The sequence below is a fragment of the Tupaia chinensis genome, unplaced genomic scaffold (genome assembly GCF_000334495.1).
Source record: "Tupaia chinensis unplaced genomic scaffold, TupChi_1.0 Scaffold000618_1, whole genome shotgun sequence".
Taxonomy (NCBI): Eukaryota; Metazoa; Chordata; class Mammalia; order Scandentia; family Tupaiidae; genus Tupaia; species Tupaia belangeri.
Genome location: NW_006160138.1, coordinates 1375858 through 1395274, shown reverse-complemented (window position 1 = coordinate 1395274; position 19417 = coordinate 1375858). Strand labels below are relative to the sequence as shown.

General features: G+C 39.5%; 1 protein-coding gene across 1 annotated transcript; it reads left to right on the top strand.

Moving 5' to 3' along the window:
* Positions 1 to 12732: 12732 nt before the first annotated feature.
* On the top strand, positions 12733 to 17054 carry KCNJ2 (potassium inwardly rectifying channel subfamily J member 2). The gene has a single exon (XM_006158974.3). It carries the CDS (start codon positions 12840 to 12842, stop codon positions 14121 to 14123), a length of 1284 nt encoding a protein of 427 aa, XP_006159036.1. The 5' UTR covers positions 12733 to 12839; the 3' UTR covers positions 14124 to 17054.
* Positions 17055 to 19417: the final 2363 nt, after the last annotated feature.

The window sequence follows — 19417 nt, the reverse complement described above, 5'->3', positions numbered from 1 at the left end:
AAGAGATACACGAAATCATTCAGTTTTTTAATTTTATTTTTCCTTGTGTTTTTATGTTGAATCACTGTACATCTTTACAGCATACAAAATGAACTTTTCCCATCATAAATACACTGCATATTAGTCCAGTCAAAGATATTCCCACACATCTTATCAACAGATAACTTTCCATTTTTGTGTCCATTAAATGTTTTGCCCTCCCCCCCTTGATTCCTTCCCCTTGGCCTCCCCTATTGTCCTTCACCCTCCTACACTGTCTCTAGTACCCACATTTGCTCTCCATGTTCTTATACCTTCCCATCTTTCAGTTTCTGCCATAGAGGGCAGATTTTCTGTATATACTTAGTGAAGACTTAGAATGACTCTCTCTTTCATAGTCTGGCTTGCTTTACTCAGCATTAAATCTTCCATATTTGTTCACTTTCCCTTTCTATTTTTTTTTTTTTTTGAGAGGTTTTTGCTATAGGGCACGTGTGCTCACCAGAAAGACAGAGACAGAGAGACAAAAAGCAAGAAATCACCCCTCAGGAGGGATGGCCACGCCACAATCCCTTCTCCTCAATTCTCCTCTCAGGATCTTGGGCACACATGCACATGCATGAGTTAAAGCCGCCGGGTCAGGGATTCAAACTGCAGTCAACTACATGGGAGTCCAGTGACATAGCCATTACACAAACTTCTGGTCCCACCATATTTGTTCACTTTCTATCAGATGCCAGGGTCTAATTATTTTTTATGGCTGAATAGTATTCAATAGTGTATACGTGCCACACTTTTTCAATGCATTTATCTGTTCTTGGATATTCGGGCTACTCTATGTCTTAGAAATTGTGAATAATGCTACAATAAGCATTAAATAAGACCCCCAAAGCACAAGCAATCATCCAAAATAGACAAGTGGGATTATATCAGGTTAAAAAGCTTCTGTACACCAATTTTTTTAAAAAATATAATTGTTCTCTCCTGGTGATGGCAATATGAACTTATTTTATTTTCTACATTTTCCTACACTCTTCCATTTTAAAAATGCTTACTTTAAATTATGCTCTCTCTCTTTTTTTTTTGTACATTTTCCACTTTGTTTTGACAGGAATAATAATTAAACCTAAAATACAGTTTTTAAAAAGTCACAAATGGTTAAATCCCATATCCTCAAATCTAGGCATTCATTTTGTAGTTTGTGGCATTTTCTTTAAATGTCTATAATAATGATGATACTTAGCTATCTAAAGTTCTTTGCTTTTGTTTTTTGTTAGTTCTGGAAAAGACCAAGTTACTTAGGCCTTATGGTCTACCAAAGTGGCATTATTAAAGCAGAGACAGCCTTTGATTGGTTTCAGATACTGAATGTAGTTGCTAATTATGATATTTCTTATTAGAAAGTATTTGTTGGGCTGTAGAGGGGGACTACGGATGCAGTTGACAGGCTCATCTTCCCTCGTGGCTCCAGAATATATCCATGTATCCTTTAGAATCAGTAATTTCTGAAGAATATTTTCTTATCTCCTTACCTCCTTTTTATTTTTTGTTCCCATTTTCCCTCTCTTTCATTGTTTTCTTCTTCAAATGTCCTTGCAATATAGAAGTACTGTGTAGCATGTCCTATAAAGCCCAAGGGTGGTACTTACTGCTTGGGTGGTTCTATAAGCCCTCAATAAATGTTAGCTTAGTATTAGCCTTCTTATTAATACTTCATCTCTATTATTAAATGATGATATTACCAAGCCTCTAGCGATAAGTCTTGCCTTTGCCCAGTGGCGGCGATGAGCCTGTGTGTAATGATTAGTATTTTCATTCTCTCAGCCAGCGATTCTTCAATTCAGTGACCTGTGCTTCTGGTCAGACTATCTAGACTAAGGAGCTGCTATCCCCCATAATAGACAATGACCCTGGGCTGTAGGCTTATTATCTTCACGAGAGCTAAGGCACTGCAGAGAGGACAGATGGAACGATCATTGTAATCACTGTGTTAAAACACACAGTAATGCAGCGTCTGACCCTAAGATGAATATGGTGTTTTCAGAGTGTAATTGTCTCACCCACATGAGATAAATGAAGTCTTCCAGAGCATGACAGAAAAGGTAATTTACTAAATAATAACCTGGCTGTTCTGGAAGTATGAGCTTCTTAAAGAACAGTCCCACTTCTTGTTGGCTTTAACATATTTGATGAAAAATAAAGGCCGCAATAATGAATGGACATAATAAGCACTGAAATGATAGTGTTGTACATACAAAGATATAACTACTTGCAAACATAATGTCACTCCACTTACCAGAGGCCTTTCTCAACTCTTCATAACACAGCAAACACAAGGATGAAGGCATTTAAGTACCCTGGGAAACTGAAATAGATGCCATCAATCCATACCCTGGAGATTTTTATATCCAAAAAGGAAATTGACCAAGAGAAAGTAACTCCAAATTCAGCATCTGATCATACTATTTCAAAAATACATCTTTAGATGTGTTAGATCATATTTGCTTGTACTTTACATATATTTTTAACAACCTTAGTTACATAATCTCTCAGCCCAGTGCAGATTAGATCAACAAATTAGACAAAGCATGGTGACAGCCTGACAGATTCAAGGCACATTGTCAGGAGTTTAAATGAAAAGTGAAGGCTCACATTGATGGAGAAGAAGGAAAAACAAGAAGGGCTTAAATAAACTTACTCTAGGGCCGTTTAATGTAGGGACATTATCTCTACCATACCCTGATAGGTTTGCTGTATTGCAGGTTCAATCAAAATAGCTCATGTTGACTAAAATCATACTGAGTCATTATTCAAAAGTCATATTATATTCAATATACCTTTCATTCATTTTACAATTCAACTGACATTTCTTGGTACCTGGTTATGTGCAAGGCAATAAGGATGTAAAGATAAAAAGGCATGGTATCAGATTTTGAAAACCTTACCATTAGTAGGTGGAAACAACACATGAAAAAAAATGTGTAATAGCATGAGAGAAAAAAAATATGACATACAACAAATAGGTACCGAGTGCAACAAGGGGAATCATTTAAAGAATGGGAAGATGCATACAGTATTTCAGAGAAAATCATTTCTACCCAAACAAATTTCATTTATTAGAAAAGTCATTATGTGAAACGTTGCATTCCTGGGTATGCCAGATCTATAGGGCATGGTCACTTTCTAGTGTTACAGCAATGACAAGTGGCAAAAGAAGGCTTATGGAATAAATCCCATTGTTTTGGAGCAAACAATTTCTACGTAGACAGAAATACTCAGTAAGAATATGGCATTTTAAGATGCAACTTTTACTTCACACACATGATTATATGTGTATAGAAAGATCTGGTTGGCATAATGACCATTTTAGGGCATTAACTAAATGAGGGGTAATCCTGTCTTCTGGTAGGTTCTCAATATTCTAATATTATTTAGTACGTGGAGAAATAATAATATTAAGTCTTGTATCATAAAGACTTAAGTTTTATTCTATTCTACTCCTGAGAAGTCTTCCATATTTTTTATTTTATTATTGCTTGATCCATTTTATCCCTTAATTATAGATTGCCTTCTATTGTCATTCAGCCATTTAAATGTTTCACTTGTGCAGTGTTCGTCTTCTCAATTAGAAATTTTGAAATCCTGTGGATAAGAACAGTTTCTCCCAGTAATCCTCTGTCTCCCATTTCATATAGTCTATATGGCTATAATACAAAGTTGCTATTCAACAAATATGTTCATTAAATTCAATGTGAAAGTTAATATTATAATAGGATAAGTAAAATTACATAATTTTTAAAGCCAAAGCTGTTTTCAATAGATAAGATTACATTCAGTATCTTAAAAGACCATGGTAGATGGCTTATCCCTACAGCTGTGGACCGTAAGCTCATTCTGTCTAAATTTCAAGCCAATTGGATGATGGTTTAATTATTATTTATTACTCTGAAGATTAGTAAATGGCTTGTAATATCTGGAGGATGCAAATGCCCAAAGTTTTTAATCCCTTATCTTCATGAAATTGAATTGTATATATATGGTTATAGAAGTCTGAAATGTCTAATTGCTAGGATTCCTAAAATAAATGCAAAAATATTTATAAAAATGTGTGCTCCTAGTGAAACAATCACCCTCTGCGTCACACAGCCATTCACAATCTGACTGCAGATTTAGATTGTGACTAACATTTGGCTCTAACATTATAGGTGGTTTCTGTGGAGGGAATCAGTAACAACATAATTGTCATTTCCTTGGAAAAATTTAATCCACAGATGGATCCCAACACCCAACTGCACTGGTGTTCAAAACTAATGGGGATTTTTGCTAAATAAGGCCTGACTCAGCCAAAAAAAGATAGACTCTGGAGAGAAAAATCTGTATCACTCATTGCTACAGAAAAATGTATTTACCCAAGCACTGAATACTTTGGCACACTCGAATTCTCCCAATAGAAACACAGTGAAAAGACAATTATTAATCAAAATGCCTATTTGTATGCAGTTTTTCCTTTCAAAATGAACCCATGGAGTTATTCAATGCCATTCTATATACAGAGTTATTCCATGCCATTACGCATTTGCAAAATTTGTTTACAAAATTTCCTTCTCATGTGTCCTTATTTAACTAAATAATTAAGGTAAAGATTCCATTAAGATTAGGAAACTGCTTATTAAAATCATTAACTTTTCTCAAACTTCCTCCTTCTCAAAATAATCCTGGCTCCATGTCATTCAGTCTGTGTGAGGGGAAGTGGTGAGAATCATCTTGATGGTCCACAAGAAAATCTGGGATACATATTATGTGCCCCCCATCCAATAACTGAATTTACACAGCCAACTATAACCGTGCAACTCTGTGTTCATTTCTTTAAAGACTTTCCTATCATATGAAACTGTCTTGGCCTGTGGTATATGTATTTTATTTAGAGCAGAATATTAAAGTAAAACAGCTTCCATCCAAGTTCCAGAAAAATAGCATCCTTTTCTGGGTGATTGATTTTCAAGAGCTCATTACCTGGGGAAGAGAAAGTGTTGCCTCTCTGAATTCACATGGTTTGGAAAATTTGCAGAGGCACCAATGAAATCATACTAAAGAATAGCAAATATATAAATGATTTATTTCCTTTTTCCATTTAGGTTTAACATGTTTTAAGGGATTAGACCTTTGGCCTGTTCTTAAAAGAAATCCAAGAGGAAGCACATTCCAGAAGACTCTTATTTAAGTGGAGTGAGCTGTTAACCCATTATCTTTTGACTAATATAGTTAATTTGTCTGTCTCCAGGTTCTTTTAGCTTAGGGCTACAGCCTGGGTTTTGAAACATGCGTCTATTTTATGGAATTAACACATACTCTTTATAAATAATATAAATTACATGGCAAAGTAGACCTCCCTGTGTTAGACATCATTCTCATAGAAGCAGCTTTCAAAAGCAACCATGTTGGTGATGGGGTTTGCTGTACTTGAAAGTCTGAACAAATGAAATGGAACAGCAGTGCCATTAGGCTATCAGAACAGTCACGGCGCGTGTCTGATCTATTTCACGCCCTTTAAATGTGAGTATCCTGCTCAGTGCTAGGGAAATAGGCACACTTAGTAACGCAGGATTAAGTAGCTATCTGCAAAATCTAAGCATATTTCACCAGCACCTCCTAGGGGCCACCGGAGGATATGAGGCTAGGCGGTGGGTACTCACGCAGAACCTTTCCTTAAACTTGTCAGTTTCACCTCCCCTTAACACAAAAATCCACTCGGACGGTGTTACCCGGAATGCGAGTGAGTTTTTGGGAGTACACTAGTTTGGCGACTCAAAGAGGCCTTTAGAGGTTCGAATAAACTGCACCAAAGACGCATTTGATCGCCTAAGGAAATGTTAAAAAAAATTAATAGGGATGGCAAATTCAGTGGAAGGACAACTCTCCTAAATTAATCATGTCCTTTAAGAGCAAGTCTTCGTTACGACACCACAGTATTCAGAAACGATTTGCACTAACTCTTCAATTTGCACACACACACACAAACACCCGAGCGCGCGGATTAAAGTAGAAGTTCCAGAATCCAGACCCGGTTAGTATTGAAATTGACACCGGATTTTTTTGTTTTCTTTTGGTGTGTTTGTTTGTTTGTTTGTTTGTTTTTTAAACGTCTACACGCTCTCTCTTGCCTGCTTGCTGGGGACGAGGACTGAGAGGCGCTGATGCCCGAGCAGAGCTGAGCGTCTGTAGGAGTTGCTGTTCCAGAGAATTCTTTAATCGTTCTGATTTTAGATCAGCAGAGCGTGCCGGGCGGTGGTGGAAAAAGACATTTGAGGGCGGACAAGGCGAGAGGGAACGAGTCGTTCACCCTTCAGAGAAGTCTAGGCGCTTTGTAAGTAATTCTCCAACAGCCAGCAATGCAGTTGCAACTTGCGCGCCTCTAAATACTGCGGGATTCCGCACGCCGGAGCCAGTCTTTTCCCGGTTTATTAGTGGCCCTCAGCTTGCCATAGGTTCAGCCGGGGGTCTGGAGGGGCGGGGGTTTCTAGGGGCTGGGAACTCCGGCTGGGAGGGAGGGGAGCTGGAGATGCGCCCCGGCCAACATGCACGCCTTTCCTGGCCGCGCACTGCACCTCGCAGGCCCTTCGAGGAGCTCGCACAGCTTGGCCGCCACCGAGGAGAGAAACCGGGAAGTGTGGGGCGGGGAGAAGGGTAGGAAGTTCTGCCCAAGTCCATACTGCAATTACGCAGCCGCAAAGTCGGGCCGCGGAGCGTCCCACCTGCTGCTGTCCCAGCTGAGCCACAACTTCCTCCTTTCCAGCCTGGGCCTGACTCCCAGCCGGGGTTCAGAGGGTGGAGTGGGAGGAAGCGGCAGCAGGTTCCGTGGGCTGACAGCACCAGGGCCCGGCAGCTGGGGGAGCATCCTCCCCTCCCGCCGCTGTTCCCGGGGCCGGCCTCGCGGCCAGGCGCGCTGCGATTGGCCCGTAGCGGCTGGGGGCGGAGCCAGGAGGGCCGGTATGGCACGGACCTCCTCAAAAGAGCCCAGGGTATTGCAGAGCGCACTGGAGTCCTGGCCAGCGCGCAGCCTTCCGGGCAGCGGCAAGCTGGGTCTTGGGAATTCTGGTTTGCTTTGGCTCACTTGCTTTTACCAACTCCTGGATCTTACATGCCTCTGTGCCCCCCACTTCCACTCCATGTCCCCATGCTCCTGCGCCAGCAACAGGTAAGGGCTGCTGTGTGTTTTCTTCTCTCTTTCTTTCTCGCTGCCTGTGCGTCCTGGGGAGTGGACTTGGGCTGTTGCCCCCTACCCTACTCTGTCCTGCTGCCCCAGAGGTGCCCAGCTGTCATGTTGCTGTAGCGCTCACCCACGCTCTGGAGTCCCAGATCATGCCTATATAGTTTGTGTGCGCACCAGAACATCCCCAGAGCTAAAAATACTGAGACATGCTTGGAACAGTTGAGCAATAGAAACAGATTTCTCTGCAGCATCTGTTTGTGCTCATAACTTCCAATGCACCAGCTGTAGTGAGATACTGGGTTTGCAGGCAACCGGGAGGAAGTCTGTGTTTCGTTCGCCCTCTAAGTGGGGGGAAAGGTGGTTGAATTGTAGGGGTGCGTCTTCAGTGTTGGTCTGAAACCTTGGCAGATCTTGGGACTCAGCACTATTCTCAATCCCTGGCGTCTTTTCTTTTCTTTTTTCTTTCTTTTTTTTTTTTTTTTTCCCCTTTTCGGTCATTACTTCAAGTATAGCTTCGAGTTCCAAACGGAATGAGCGTCTCAAAGTTGGTTTGCTGGAGGAAGAGAGCGGAGCCAGAGTTGAATTTGAGCCTAAATATCGCAAAACTTTCATGTCATGTATCACTGTCCCCTAAAGCAATGTGTTATTCTTAGTCATGATGGCATTAATACCTCGCTTAAAGACAGCAGGGTTTTAGGGAAGCAAAGTGGTCAGAACCATTCGGTTCTGCAAAGAGATTGCATCATAACGTAGATTCATCATAACAATTGGAAAAAAAGAGATAGGAAATGGGCAGTTTAATGTCTGTGTCTGGGTAAGATATCAGTCGCATGGTAATACCTAGGAGAAGGCTGTGACTTCTGGGGATTTTTTTTTTTTTTTAACAAACTCACAACATACCTGTTAGGGCATAAGGTGTTCTTTCAAACCCTGATTTGAGTATGATAAAAGAATGTTATCATTTGTTTTCTTTTTGCATTAATAGCAAATAGGCTGTCAAATTTCTTCTTGCTAACCACAGTTATTTCTGCTGTTCTTTGCCTTTACACTTGCTAGCTTTTCCCTGCTCACTTCCAAGTGTTTTATTGATACTGGCTATTACCTGGGAAAATCCTGATGCTCAGGAGTAAGAGATGTTACTTCAAGAATGGTAGGAGGCATGAGGGTCAAGGTCATTTTACTTTGCTTTCTGCCCTTCCCCCTCACATTTGGCAAAGCTTCATTTTGTTGTGATTAATATCCATAAAGAATATTAATTCTAAACTCTTGTGAATTTTTGTTAATAAAAAAACACTATCTTTCCATACCTTTTATTTTCTCAGACTGTAGAATCTCCTGTTAACTGGAGGGTTCTCATATGACTTTGGAGTAGCCTGAAAGATTGGCCCCATCTTTCTCTGGAGATAGACTGTGTCGAGTTTGTGTGTTTGTTTTGAAGTGAACATTTTTGTTTGTCCAACATACACTTTTTCAGCATATGCAAATAGTGAGTGATGCTATACATCTTGCTGAGTGTAAATGTGAGAGATCATGCTTGCCTGGATTTATGAGTGTCCTTCCTCTCCTCTCCACTTCCCCTCCCCCTTCCTTCTGTTTACTGAGCTTCTAAGAGGTTTCTTTGCTGGCAGTTGTGCTTGCATACATAGCAACATGTGCCCAGAGCACACTCCGGCTGGCCTATATGGCGTCAGCTGGGGAATAGCCGCTCTAAACACTCATTACCAGACCTCTCTTCACCCAGCACGTTTTCTTTCTCTCTCTTTATTTCCTATTTCTACTCAGAAATGTTCTTATTCGCTGTACACCATGATTGTACTATAGGGCATATTGAGTCTCATTTTCTTGTCATGATTATATTTTTCTAGTTTTTTCATAAGCCATGTTGGAAATATTTCCAATGTAGTAAAATCCATTTAGGTCCTTCCAGTTGTACCATGTGATCTCCTTGACCTTGTATTTAGCCATAGCTTTCTCTCCTTAAACATCTACCTACGATTGAAGTGCTGAACTATTTTTTTCCATTGCTTATGCTTAATTTTGGCTCAGCCTATAAATAGTCTCAACATGAACAGCACCACATGTAGCCTCTCAATTTCCCAGAAATACACTCTACATCATTGGCTAGGGCTTGGATAAAATGATTATTTGTATCCATTAAATTTACATCTGGGCTCTTACATATTTAGTCTCAAAGATGAATTTACACATGATTCATCAAATCAAATGGCAATTCTCTGGAGTTATATCCATCAAGAAGTCAAATCATGTAGCATTCTCATCTATTCTTTATAGACTCAAAATGATATTTTGAATGTTTGCCTGAAATAAAGTTTCAGGAAAGTATTATTATTTTTTTAATGAACACTTTCCCTAGATGCTCATGAATTAGTGATTTTCAGTGAAAAGAGCAGACAAAGACGTTTTCTGCTTGCTTAAAGCCATTTGGGCATGTAGACAGGTTAACAGTAAGGGCCGTCTTTATGTGAAATATTAAGATAGTCGCCCTAACAAACTTTGGCAGATTCTATGCTTTTGCTGTGTAATCGGCTCCACAAATGTCTGACTATACTTAACGTGCATGCACATATGCCCAGACACAAATCTGTTTGGTGAAAGTTTCCACTTTGCCAAACAAACAAACAAACAGACAAACACCAAAACCTCTTCTTTTTCTGTGTCCAAGAAGAAGTGGTAAAATTTCTAAATGATGCTCTACATATGGAACAAATTCTATCATTAGCAATGGAAATAAGACAATAATAGTCGCTCAATACAGCTATTTTCAAGGTTCTAAATATAGAAAACTATTCATAAGAAACTTGTATTGTGTGATTTGCGGAATTCAAACAAATGTCCTGGGGTCAAGATTTTGGGGAAGTCATAATTCAGGCTTTAGACATCATATGGTTGTTATGTTTTAATCTGTATAAGTAAAAAGAAATTTGAGACTGTCTACTCATGGCCCTTCATGGTAACTCAGATGGAAGGACTGTTATGAATCATGAAAACAGAATTTCTTGGTGCCAGAATATAATCTATGGCTCTGAAATCAATGAGAACTGAAGAATATTAATATTCTTTAAATAAGCGCCCCCCCCATACTTTTTGGGAAGTATACCTGCATTTGGTGTTACGTTGTTATCTGTCTTCACGTAGAAATGTTTGGCAATTTCACACAGCCAAGTAAGCTGAAATTGCCATTCAAAAAAAAAAAAAAAATGCTTTCCACGCCTGAGATCTAGAACTCTGAGGAATAGGACTCTTGATCTTTTGTCCAAGTGCTAACTTCATAGGGAAGCAGACAAAACATTGAAGCAGGTGGAAGGTTAGGAAGGCACTGTGACTTCTTTTTATAAAGTAATTCAAAGGCACTTTCAAATCGGGCATCATTTAGGTGTCAAAAGCTGCCAAAATGTAACACACATTGCAATTTTCACAGATGACTAATCGCAGGAAAAATGTGTTGGGGCGCATTCTTGCATAATAACTTGGATAAAGAGGGAAGAGTCAAAAGACTGTAACAAGACATTTTCAAAGACAGTGCACCTTGCTTGTTTTCAGGGAATGCACAAAAATAGGATATATAGTTTGCTTTAATTGTTTGTAGCTGACTTAGCTGAAATTGGTTCTGTTAACTGCTTCACATTAATATGACTTCGGAGGAAAAGAAAAAGTGGAGTCCTCATTCTCAGGGCTTCAATAAAACCTATTTTTTCATGTGTTGTCCATTGTCTTCCTTAAATATAAGAGAAGGATTTGGTTGCTTGAAAAGTTGAGCATTATTTTTATTTTTTTAGTTCTAGGCTATACTAGTTTTTGTTCATAGATATTTGACAGAGAAAATATCTAAGACTTTCTCTTTGGCTTCTGTTAATCAAGGGGAAAACATAGTTTCTTTGGAGACAAAATGTAAAGTTAAAGCAGATATATAGTTTTTACCTAGGGGAGAATGAGGCAATAGGAGAAAACTGAAAACTGCTGTTTGTTCATATTAAGTAAAGGTGAGTGCCTTCTCCATAGGAACCTATAGCAAACAACAGCACTAAAAGTGAAAGTACGTTGACTGGCATTTGTAATCTTTCCTCACAAAGTTGTCTCTGTTTGGGAGAATCCGGCATTGCACTCACATGAAAGCTGTACCTCAATCCACTGAAGACCTGGTCCTTTGGCACAAAAGTGCTTACTTCCTAGCCTGTCATTACACATAGCAGTCCTGTCTCCGGAGAATTTCAGGTCTCTTATTGCTAGGCAACAGAATCTCTCCCTATCCCCTAGAGCAAAACTGCGTCTTCAAGTCAGAATCACTTGCACTAACAGAGATGTTATCAGGCATTTCTGCATAGCGACTGCTGAAAGTGTGCGAAGGGATGCAGCAAGCCCAAACAGCATTCAGAAATTGAGAAGTATTCGAGATGACTGTAGGAGCTGTCTGCTCAGTTTTACCATTTAAACAAAATGGTCTGTACCTTCTGATTCCAACCTTGTTGTCAAGGGCTCTAATACCCTCCCACAATGTACAAGCAACTCAGTATCAATATGCTGCATTCATGTCAAACATCCTCTAGAAATCTTCATGCTTTAAAAAAGCACAGTGGCAAACCTTGAAATTGGAAATTCTTTCTTCTGCTTAGTAACTTGGAAACCTAGAAAGTAAGAAAGGCAAAAAGAAGATGATAAGAGAGGGGAGATGTTAACCCGAAATACAGAATATTCTAGATTGGTGACCAAAAGTAAGAGAAAAGGGAGATAAAATTTTGGTTGAACAACTGTCACAGATAACTCTCCTTTTTAATAACTTTATGTTTTTGCATAATTAAAAAAAATTAGGGTATGAAGAAATGAAGAACTCAACAATTTAATGCAAAATCTAATTCTGACTGTGTATTGTAGACAGAACTCTTTAACAATTACTTGTTTAGTAATGAACAATCTCTCTTTTCTTGCAGGACATATTCTCTGGATGTCAGTTGAGTTACTAAGGTCACTCTGCATGTCAATAGACAGACCTTGGTAGAACCCCAAAGCTCCTGGAGACACCCATCTCTTCTCTCTCTCTGTCTCTCTCTTTTTTTTTTTTTTTGGTGTGTGTTTTCCCTGAACATTCAAAACTGTTTCTCCAAAGGGTTTTGCAAAAACTCAGACTGTTTTCCAAAGCAGAAGCACTGGAGTCCCCAGCAGGAGCAATGGGCAGTGTGCGGACCAACCGCTACAGCATTGTCTCTTCAGAAGAAGACGGCATGAAGTTGGCCACCATGGCGGTTGCAAATGGCTTCGGGAATGGCAAGAGTAAAGTTCATACTCGACAACAGTGCAGGAGCCGCTTTGTGAAGAAAGATGGCCACTGTAACGTGCAGTTCATCAACGTGGGTGAGAAAGGGCAGCGGTACCTTGCAGACATCTTTACGACATGCGTGGACATTCGCTGGCGGTGGATGTTGGTTATCTTCTGCCTGGCATTCGTTCTCTCATGGCTGTTCTTTGGCTGTGTGTTTTGGTTGATAGCTCTGCTCCATGGAGACCTGGATGCATCTAAAGAGAGCAATTTTTGGTGTGTGTTCTCACTGAACATTCAAAACTGTTTCTCCAAAGGGTTTTGCAAAAACTCAGACTGTTTTCCAAAGCAGAAGCACTGGAGTCCCCAGCAGGAGCAATGGGCAGTGTGCGGACCAACCGCTACAGCATTGTCTCTTCAGAAGAAGACGGCATGAAGTTGGCCACCATGGCGGTTGCAAATGGCTTCGGGAATGGCAAGAGTAAAGTTCATACTCGACAACAGTGCAGGAGCCGCTTTGTGAAGAAAGATGGCCACTGTAACGTGCAGTTCATCAACGTGGGTGAGAAAGGGCAGCGGTACCTTGCAGACATCTTTACGACATGCGTGGACATTCGCTGGCGGTGGATGTTGGTTATCTTCTGCCTGGCATTCGTTCTCTCATGGCTGTTCTTTGGCTGTGTGTTTTGGTTGATAGCTCTGCTCCATGGAGACCTGGATGCATCTAAAGAGAGCAAAGCATGTGTTTCTGAGGTCAACAGCTTCACAGCTGCCTTCCTTTTCTCCATTGAGACCCAGACGACCATTGGTTATGGCTTCAGGTGTGTCACAGATGAATGCCCCATTGCCGTTTTCATGGTGGTATTCCAGTCAATCGTAGGCTGCATCATCGACGCCTTTATCATTGGTGCAGTCATGGCAAAGATGGCAAAGCCAAAGAAGAGGAATGAGACTCTTGTCTTCAGTCACAATGCTGTGATTGCCATGAGAGATGGAAAGCTATGTTTGATGTGGCGAGTGGGCAATCTTCGGAAAAGCCACTTGGTGGAAGCTCATGTCCGGGCCCAGCTTCTCAAATCCAGAATCACTTCTGAAGGGGAGTATATCCCTTTGGATCAAATAGACATCAATGTTGGGTTTGACAGTGGAATTGACCGTATATTTCTGGTGTCCCCAATCACTATAGTCCATGAAATAGATGAAGACAGTCCTTTATATGATCTGAGTAAACAAGACATTGACAATGCAGATTTTGAAATTGTTGTAATACTGGAAGGCATGGTGGAAGCCACTGCCATGACAACACAGTGCCGTAGCTCTTATCTGGCAAATGAAATCCTTTGGGGCCACCGCTATGAGCCTGTACTCTTTGAAGAAAAACACTACTACAAGGTGGACTATTCCAGGTTCCACAAAACTTATGAAGTACCCAATACTCCTCTTTGTAGTGCCAGAGACTTAGCAGAAAAGAAATACATCCTCTCAAACGCGAATTCATTTTGCTATGAAAATGAGGTTGCCCTCACAAGCAAAGAGGAAGATGACAGCGAAAATGGAGTTCCAGAGAGCACTAGTACGGACACATCCCCTGACATAGACCTTCACAACCAGGCAAGTGTACCTCTAGAACCCAGACCCTTACGGCGAGAATCGGAGATATGACTGACTGATGCGTTCTCTGGATTATTTACTTTACAACACAGTCTGTTGGTCAGAGGCCCAAAACAGTTACACAGACGACGGTACTGATCAAGAGGTGGGTCAAGGCAAGAAGCCACAAGAGATTGAGGCTAGCACAATGGTTTCAAAGGAAGACTGTAAGCGCGATGGTTAATGTAAAGCACTAAACATGCCACCGTGTGACCCGATGGCACATATATGTTCTAGAATAAGTTATGGGTTTTTATGTTTTGTTTTGTGTTTTTACAAAACTTGAACTTGCAGGCAAGCCTTGGTTGGGTATTTGACTTATCCAGAATGCTTCTTGTTAGGGAACAAGAATGTTTTTAATGGCATAACAAAGGCAAGACTCTGCCTTAATTTTTGAAAAGCTGCTAACTACATGAACACAAATTGTATTTTTGTTGCAGTGTAGTTTTTCTTTTGTGTAATTTAAAAGTCAGTGTTGAACTTTGTTGAAAGCTTACGATGCGCTTCAAAGTGGCAAGTATTTGGCTATTAACTGCCAAAATGAGAGCCTGATTTTTTGAGGCCAGTAATTTGTTTGCTAGAATTGATTTTTTTTTTTTTCCTCTCTCTCTCTCTTTGGTTACATAAGGGCATTATGTAACACTAGCCAAATGGTAGCCTCCGGGTTGTTGTCGTTTTTGTTTTTGTTTTTTTTTTCCTCCCTCCATGATGTTAATGGGTTATCTCAAATTTTAAGTTAGACTACCTAAGATAAATACCAAAGATAATGCACAGTTTTGCACAGTGGAGCTTATGCTTAAAAAGAAACAGTGCCCCATGGGCTGCCTTGAAATGGAGAGACGGTAACTTTGAACCTCAGCAAGACCTTGAACAGTCTGCTCACTTCGTATCTTAGTCAATAGAGCATCATACGTACAGAACTAGTCAGTGTAGTGCATTTTTCATTTTAAATTTTGTTCTTTCATGAAACGTTTTTGTTTGAAGAGGACGAGGAAGAAGAAAAAGGAAGTAAAATTCACATGAACTCAATATCACTAATTTTTCCTTCCTGCTAGGTAATGCTGGCCAGGGTAATGCACAAATTGAGAGCCATTGATGTGTTCTTAGATTTTTTTCCCTGGGCTTTCCCTTTTTGCACATTCCAAAATGTATTCCAAAGATAAGATCTTGGTTGAACTTTGTCAACATCCTGACATCTTCAAAACTGAGCCACCCAGCATGAAAAATTAAGAGGCTTAATCCTTGCGATTGAAGCCATTGCCTTGACTCTCAGGACATTTCCAGCATGACTTCACCTTAGAACAGATGCCATGCCTGGTTCTACATGGGTTCTTTTGATCTGTGAGCTCAGAGCAGTTCTGCAGGGTCATCGAGGACCATAGATGCCAAAGTGGGAAAGCAGGGAGGTATGGATCAGCCTCTTCGATGTAGTGCATCAGCTCAAGCCATTCAGGAGAGGAAAGTTGCCTTTTTTTATGGTAGAGGACAGTAATAAAAATGTCTCAATGTTTTAGAGACAAAGAGAATCATAAAAATATAACACCATCACAAGTAAAGGAGACGCTGGTCTAACAGGATCATTTCCCCATTACATGTGCACATTCATGGTTACGTGATAGCTGGCCATTGTCTCCTGTGGAGCCCGAGAACAGGTTACTAAGGACACATTGTTTTCTAGAAGCATCTCCTGCCTGGCTGCCTGCCTTGCTAGAAACTTTATTTTTGTTTTTAGAAACTTTTTTTTTCCACTTTAGCTCAAGAATGGAATTCTTTTAATTTTTTTCTTTCCTTTATTTGTGAATTCTGGGGTGACTGACTTTAATTGGAGTCTTAAAATCAACTCTCTTATGGTATTATATCCCTGTATGCCATTAAAAAACAGCTTGTTCTAGAATCATATATTTTGTACGTTGATGTTCGTGATGGTCTCTGGTTCTTGAACAGCCATATCTGAATGCAGTGCCTGCACAAATTTGACAGTTTTTTTTTTTTTGCTGTTTTCAGCCTTCAAATTTGATGGGTTTGGAAACCGTGGTGTTATTTTGATGGAAACCAAGAAAGAGATGTTAAAATGGATATTATTGTAAATCCACACTGAAAGGCAGGTTTGGGAAGTTGTTTGAAGAGTGGGAAGAATTGGAGATTTATTGGACAAGAGAACTTGCAGAGAGGCAATAATTTGGCTGTTGACAGTGAGAGGGTATTGAGGGCTTCAGCTGCTGCTATTATGATGTTTTGCAAAGGAAAATAATTAAACCAAAGAGTATTCAGTGATATGTAAATTAAATGAAGATGCAGTGGAGATTGGGGGTGATCACAAAGGAGGCTCCTCCCAAACACACAGTGCTGCCACTTAAAAAGACTTGAGATATTTGACAGGGGTGGGTGTGGGGGTAAGAAAGGAGGGGAACCTTTCAACTTATTTCTGAAAAAGAGAAAAAAAATCTAAAATTTCTGGTGCACAGGTTTGTTTGTTTGTTTGTTTTTTTCCAAGAAAATTTTGCAGAAGCTATGTTTTTAAAGTGTACATTTTATAAAGTTTATCAGATATTTTCATATTTAAAGCCAAATGTAAATAGAAGTCTGTAAAGGAAAAAAAAATTGCCGTAGAAAGTATAATTTTAGTGCAGCAATTTCTGAAAGCTAGTACCTATATGCTACCGGTTAGCATGGTTTTAGCGAATATTTACCGGCCTTATAAGGTTCGTATTGCTATGTTCTTCTGTTATTTATTTCAGCATGGACTGTTCATTTGAAAGCTTTTTCTAGTTATTAGCATTTTAACAGTTACAAACTTTAAATGGCAATTATTATTATTATTATTTGTCAAGAGCCAAGACACAGGTAATGCACGACATGTATTGCTGCATTTTACCTTCAAAATATTTGCCCTTATTGACTGGGTCTCCTTAACTAGTGCACACATGTCATTAGAATGCAGATGGGAGGGACTCACCTTGAATATCTGGGGTTGATTCTCAGATGCGTGTTGCTTCTCTATTGCAAGCAAACCCCGTTGAATTTCCTTAGAATGTATTCCCTTTTAAAGAATTTTTGCCCATATCTGAATGGGCAGTATATTTTTGGGAGGAGGCATAGATTCTTGGTTATCCTATTTTTAAATAAAAGGTAGACAAAGTGAATTCTATTTTGATTATTGAGAAAGGAATAGTTTTCTATCCCTCTACGAGTATACTTGAATCAGACATTTTCAGGATGTCACTATAGCACTGTAGTCATTTCCAAATTCCTAGAGAAAGTTTGTTTGACTTTGTTTTTCTTCTATAATGCATTATTTCTTTTCTTTACTTCCTTTCTTCCCCAGACACTCATATCCCAAATATTGATGTTTATTTGATGAGCTATGTTCCCCAAATCATGTTCCCCTTGCAAATAATAAATGTCTGTTTATATTTTATAAGAAGCCTCTCGGTAAAGGCAAAAAGCTTGTCCTGAGAAGTAGGGTGAGTGCTTTTCCACTCTGTGTCTAATGTTAAGGTTAAAAAAAAAAAAGTGTTGCGTAGTCCTCTCCCCACCCTCGATCCTCAGCAAACTAGAATCTCTTTTCTGGTAATGTTGAGTTTCAGGTCTGGGCTCTGGAGAATGGAACAATCCTGGCCTTTGACAATCGTGGTAGTTACTATTTTCCCATTACCGTCTTTTTGTATCTAACGTCTTCCTATTGTACTGCACAAACCATGGATTGTACATATTTTTATATATTATGTCTTATTTTATTATTTCTAAATAAAAAAATTAAAAATTGAAAACACATTGGTGCAAGAATCTTTGGGCTTCCTGAATGTTACTGTAGAAACACTGAGATAGAAAGCGAATGTTCTCGAACAATGGGGCATAAAAAACCCCCGATAGTTTAGATGAATAGAGCCATAGAAATTGCCTACACAGGTGCAGTAGACTGGTAGATTAGGTTAATCCAACTTAGAGGAAGTCAAGCTCATATTTTGTTTTTGGGACAAAACGACCTAGGTAAGAAGAACATAGAAAAGACGAGGAAACAAGCAAACACAACTAACAAAAAATATTATAAGGCTTAGTGTTTGATTTGTTCTTTTATGATAATGAGAGTAACTCTTCATTGCGTCTCAACTATCAGTTCGTGGGGTGGATATTCTGTCATTCTCACACACAAAAAATCAGGATATTATTAATAATCTTGCACTATAGGTGAGAACTTGGCAAATAAGTTTGGTAAAGGGCTAGATAGTAAGTATTACTTCTAGACATGAGGCTCTTTTTTGCAGCTAAGCAGTTCTGCCTTTGTAGTGCAAAAGCAGCATCAGATAATAGAAAATGAAATGGTCTAACTGTGTTTCAATGAAACTGTGCTCACAAGTGCACATAGTGGGCCAGAGTTGCCTAATGGCCTATTTGTTGACTCCTGTTACAAATGAAAAAAGAAGAGTAAATTTTAAAAAAAATGAATCATTGAGATAGTATTTGAATTCAGATTTTATTTGTCTCCAAACGTAGTTGAACTCACTCAACTATATATTATTTTAAGACACAGAGTTACCAAGGATATGCGGTGTCAGAGAAGCAGTCACTACCTCTACCCAATTTAGGCTAGCTCTGGTTTTCAAGGTTGGAAATACTGAGAACATTTATACTCTAAAATATGGGTCGTTCATTAATATTTTGTTTTAACAGTTACTCATATGACATCTATATTTCAATCAGAGTTTTAAGTTCTTTATAAATACTAAATATTTAATCTTATCAGTCCTCGGGATAGGTTCTATTATGATCCCCCTTTAAGAAACGAGGAACTTAAGGCCCAGAGAGGAGAAGTGTCTTGTCCAAGAACACAAAGCGTGTCATTGTCAGTGCTGAGCTGTATACTGAGGCCAAAAGCATTAGGCTGTGCGTTTTATCACCACTTGATGCTGTATATTTTTTTAGAGGCCTTTTTGGTTAAAGCTGCTTCTCTTAATCCAAGGCCTTCCTGCTGCTCAGGTTTTCTTTTTCTCAGTGATGAAAGTGCATGCTTTTTTCCCTCATGGGGCATAAAAGCACAGAATGCCTGTCTCGTTCATAACCTGCTCTTCAATTTCTCCTTCAGTGTTTGGAGAGAGAAAACAGCTCAGAAAGGATAAAGTAATTGAGCAAATGTGAGCACTGGTCGTGGAATTAGGGTAGTTTCAAACTGCAGATTAATTTCAACGAACTAGGACTTGCTTCGGCCCATCTCTAGATCAACTGCATAGCTCTGTTACTAAGCAAACTGTAGCCACCCATCACATTCACACGTATGCTTTCTGCTCACCATTGGCAACCTGTGAGAT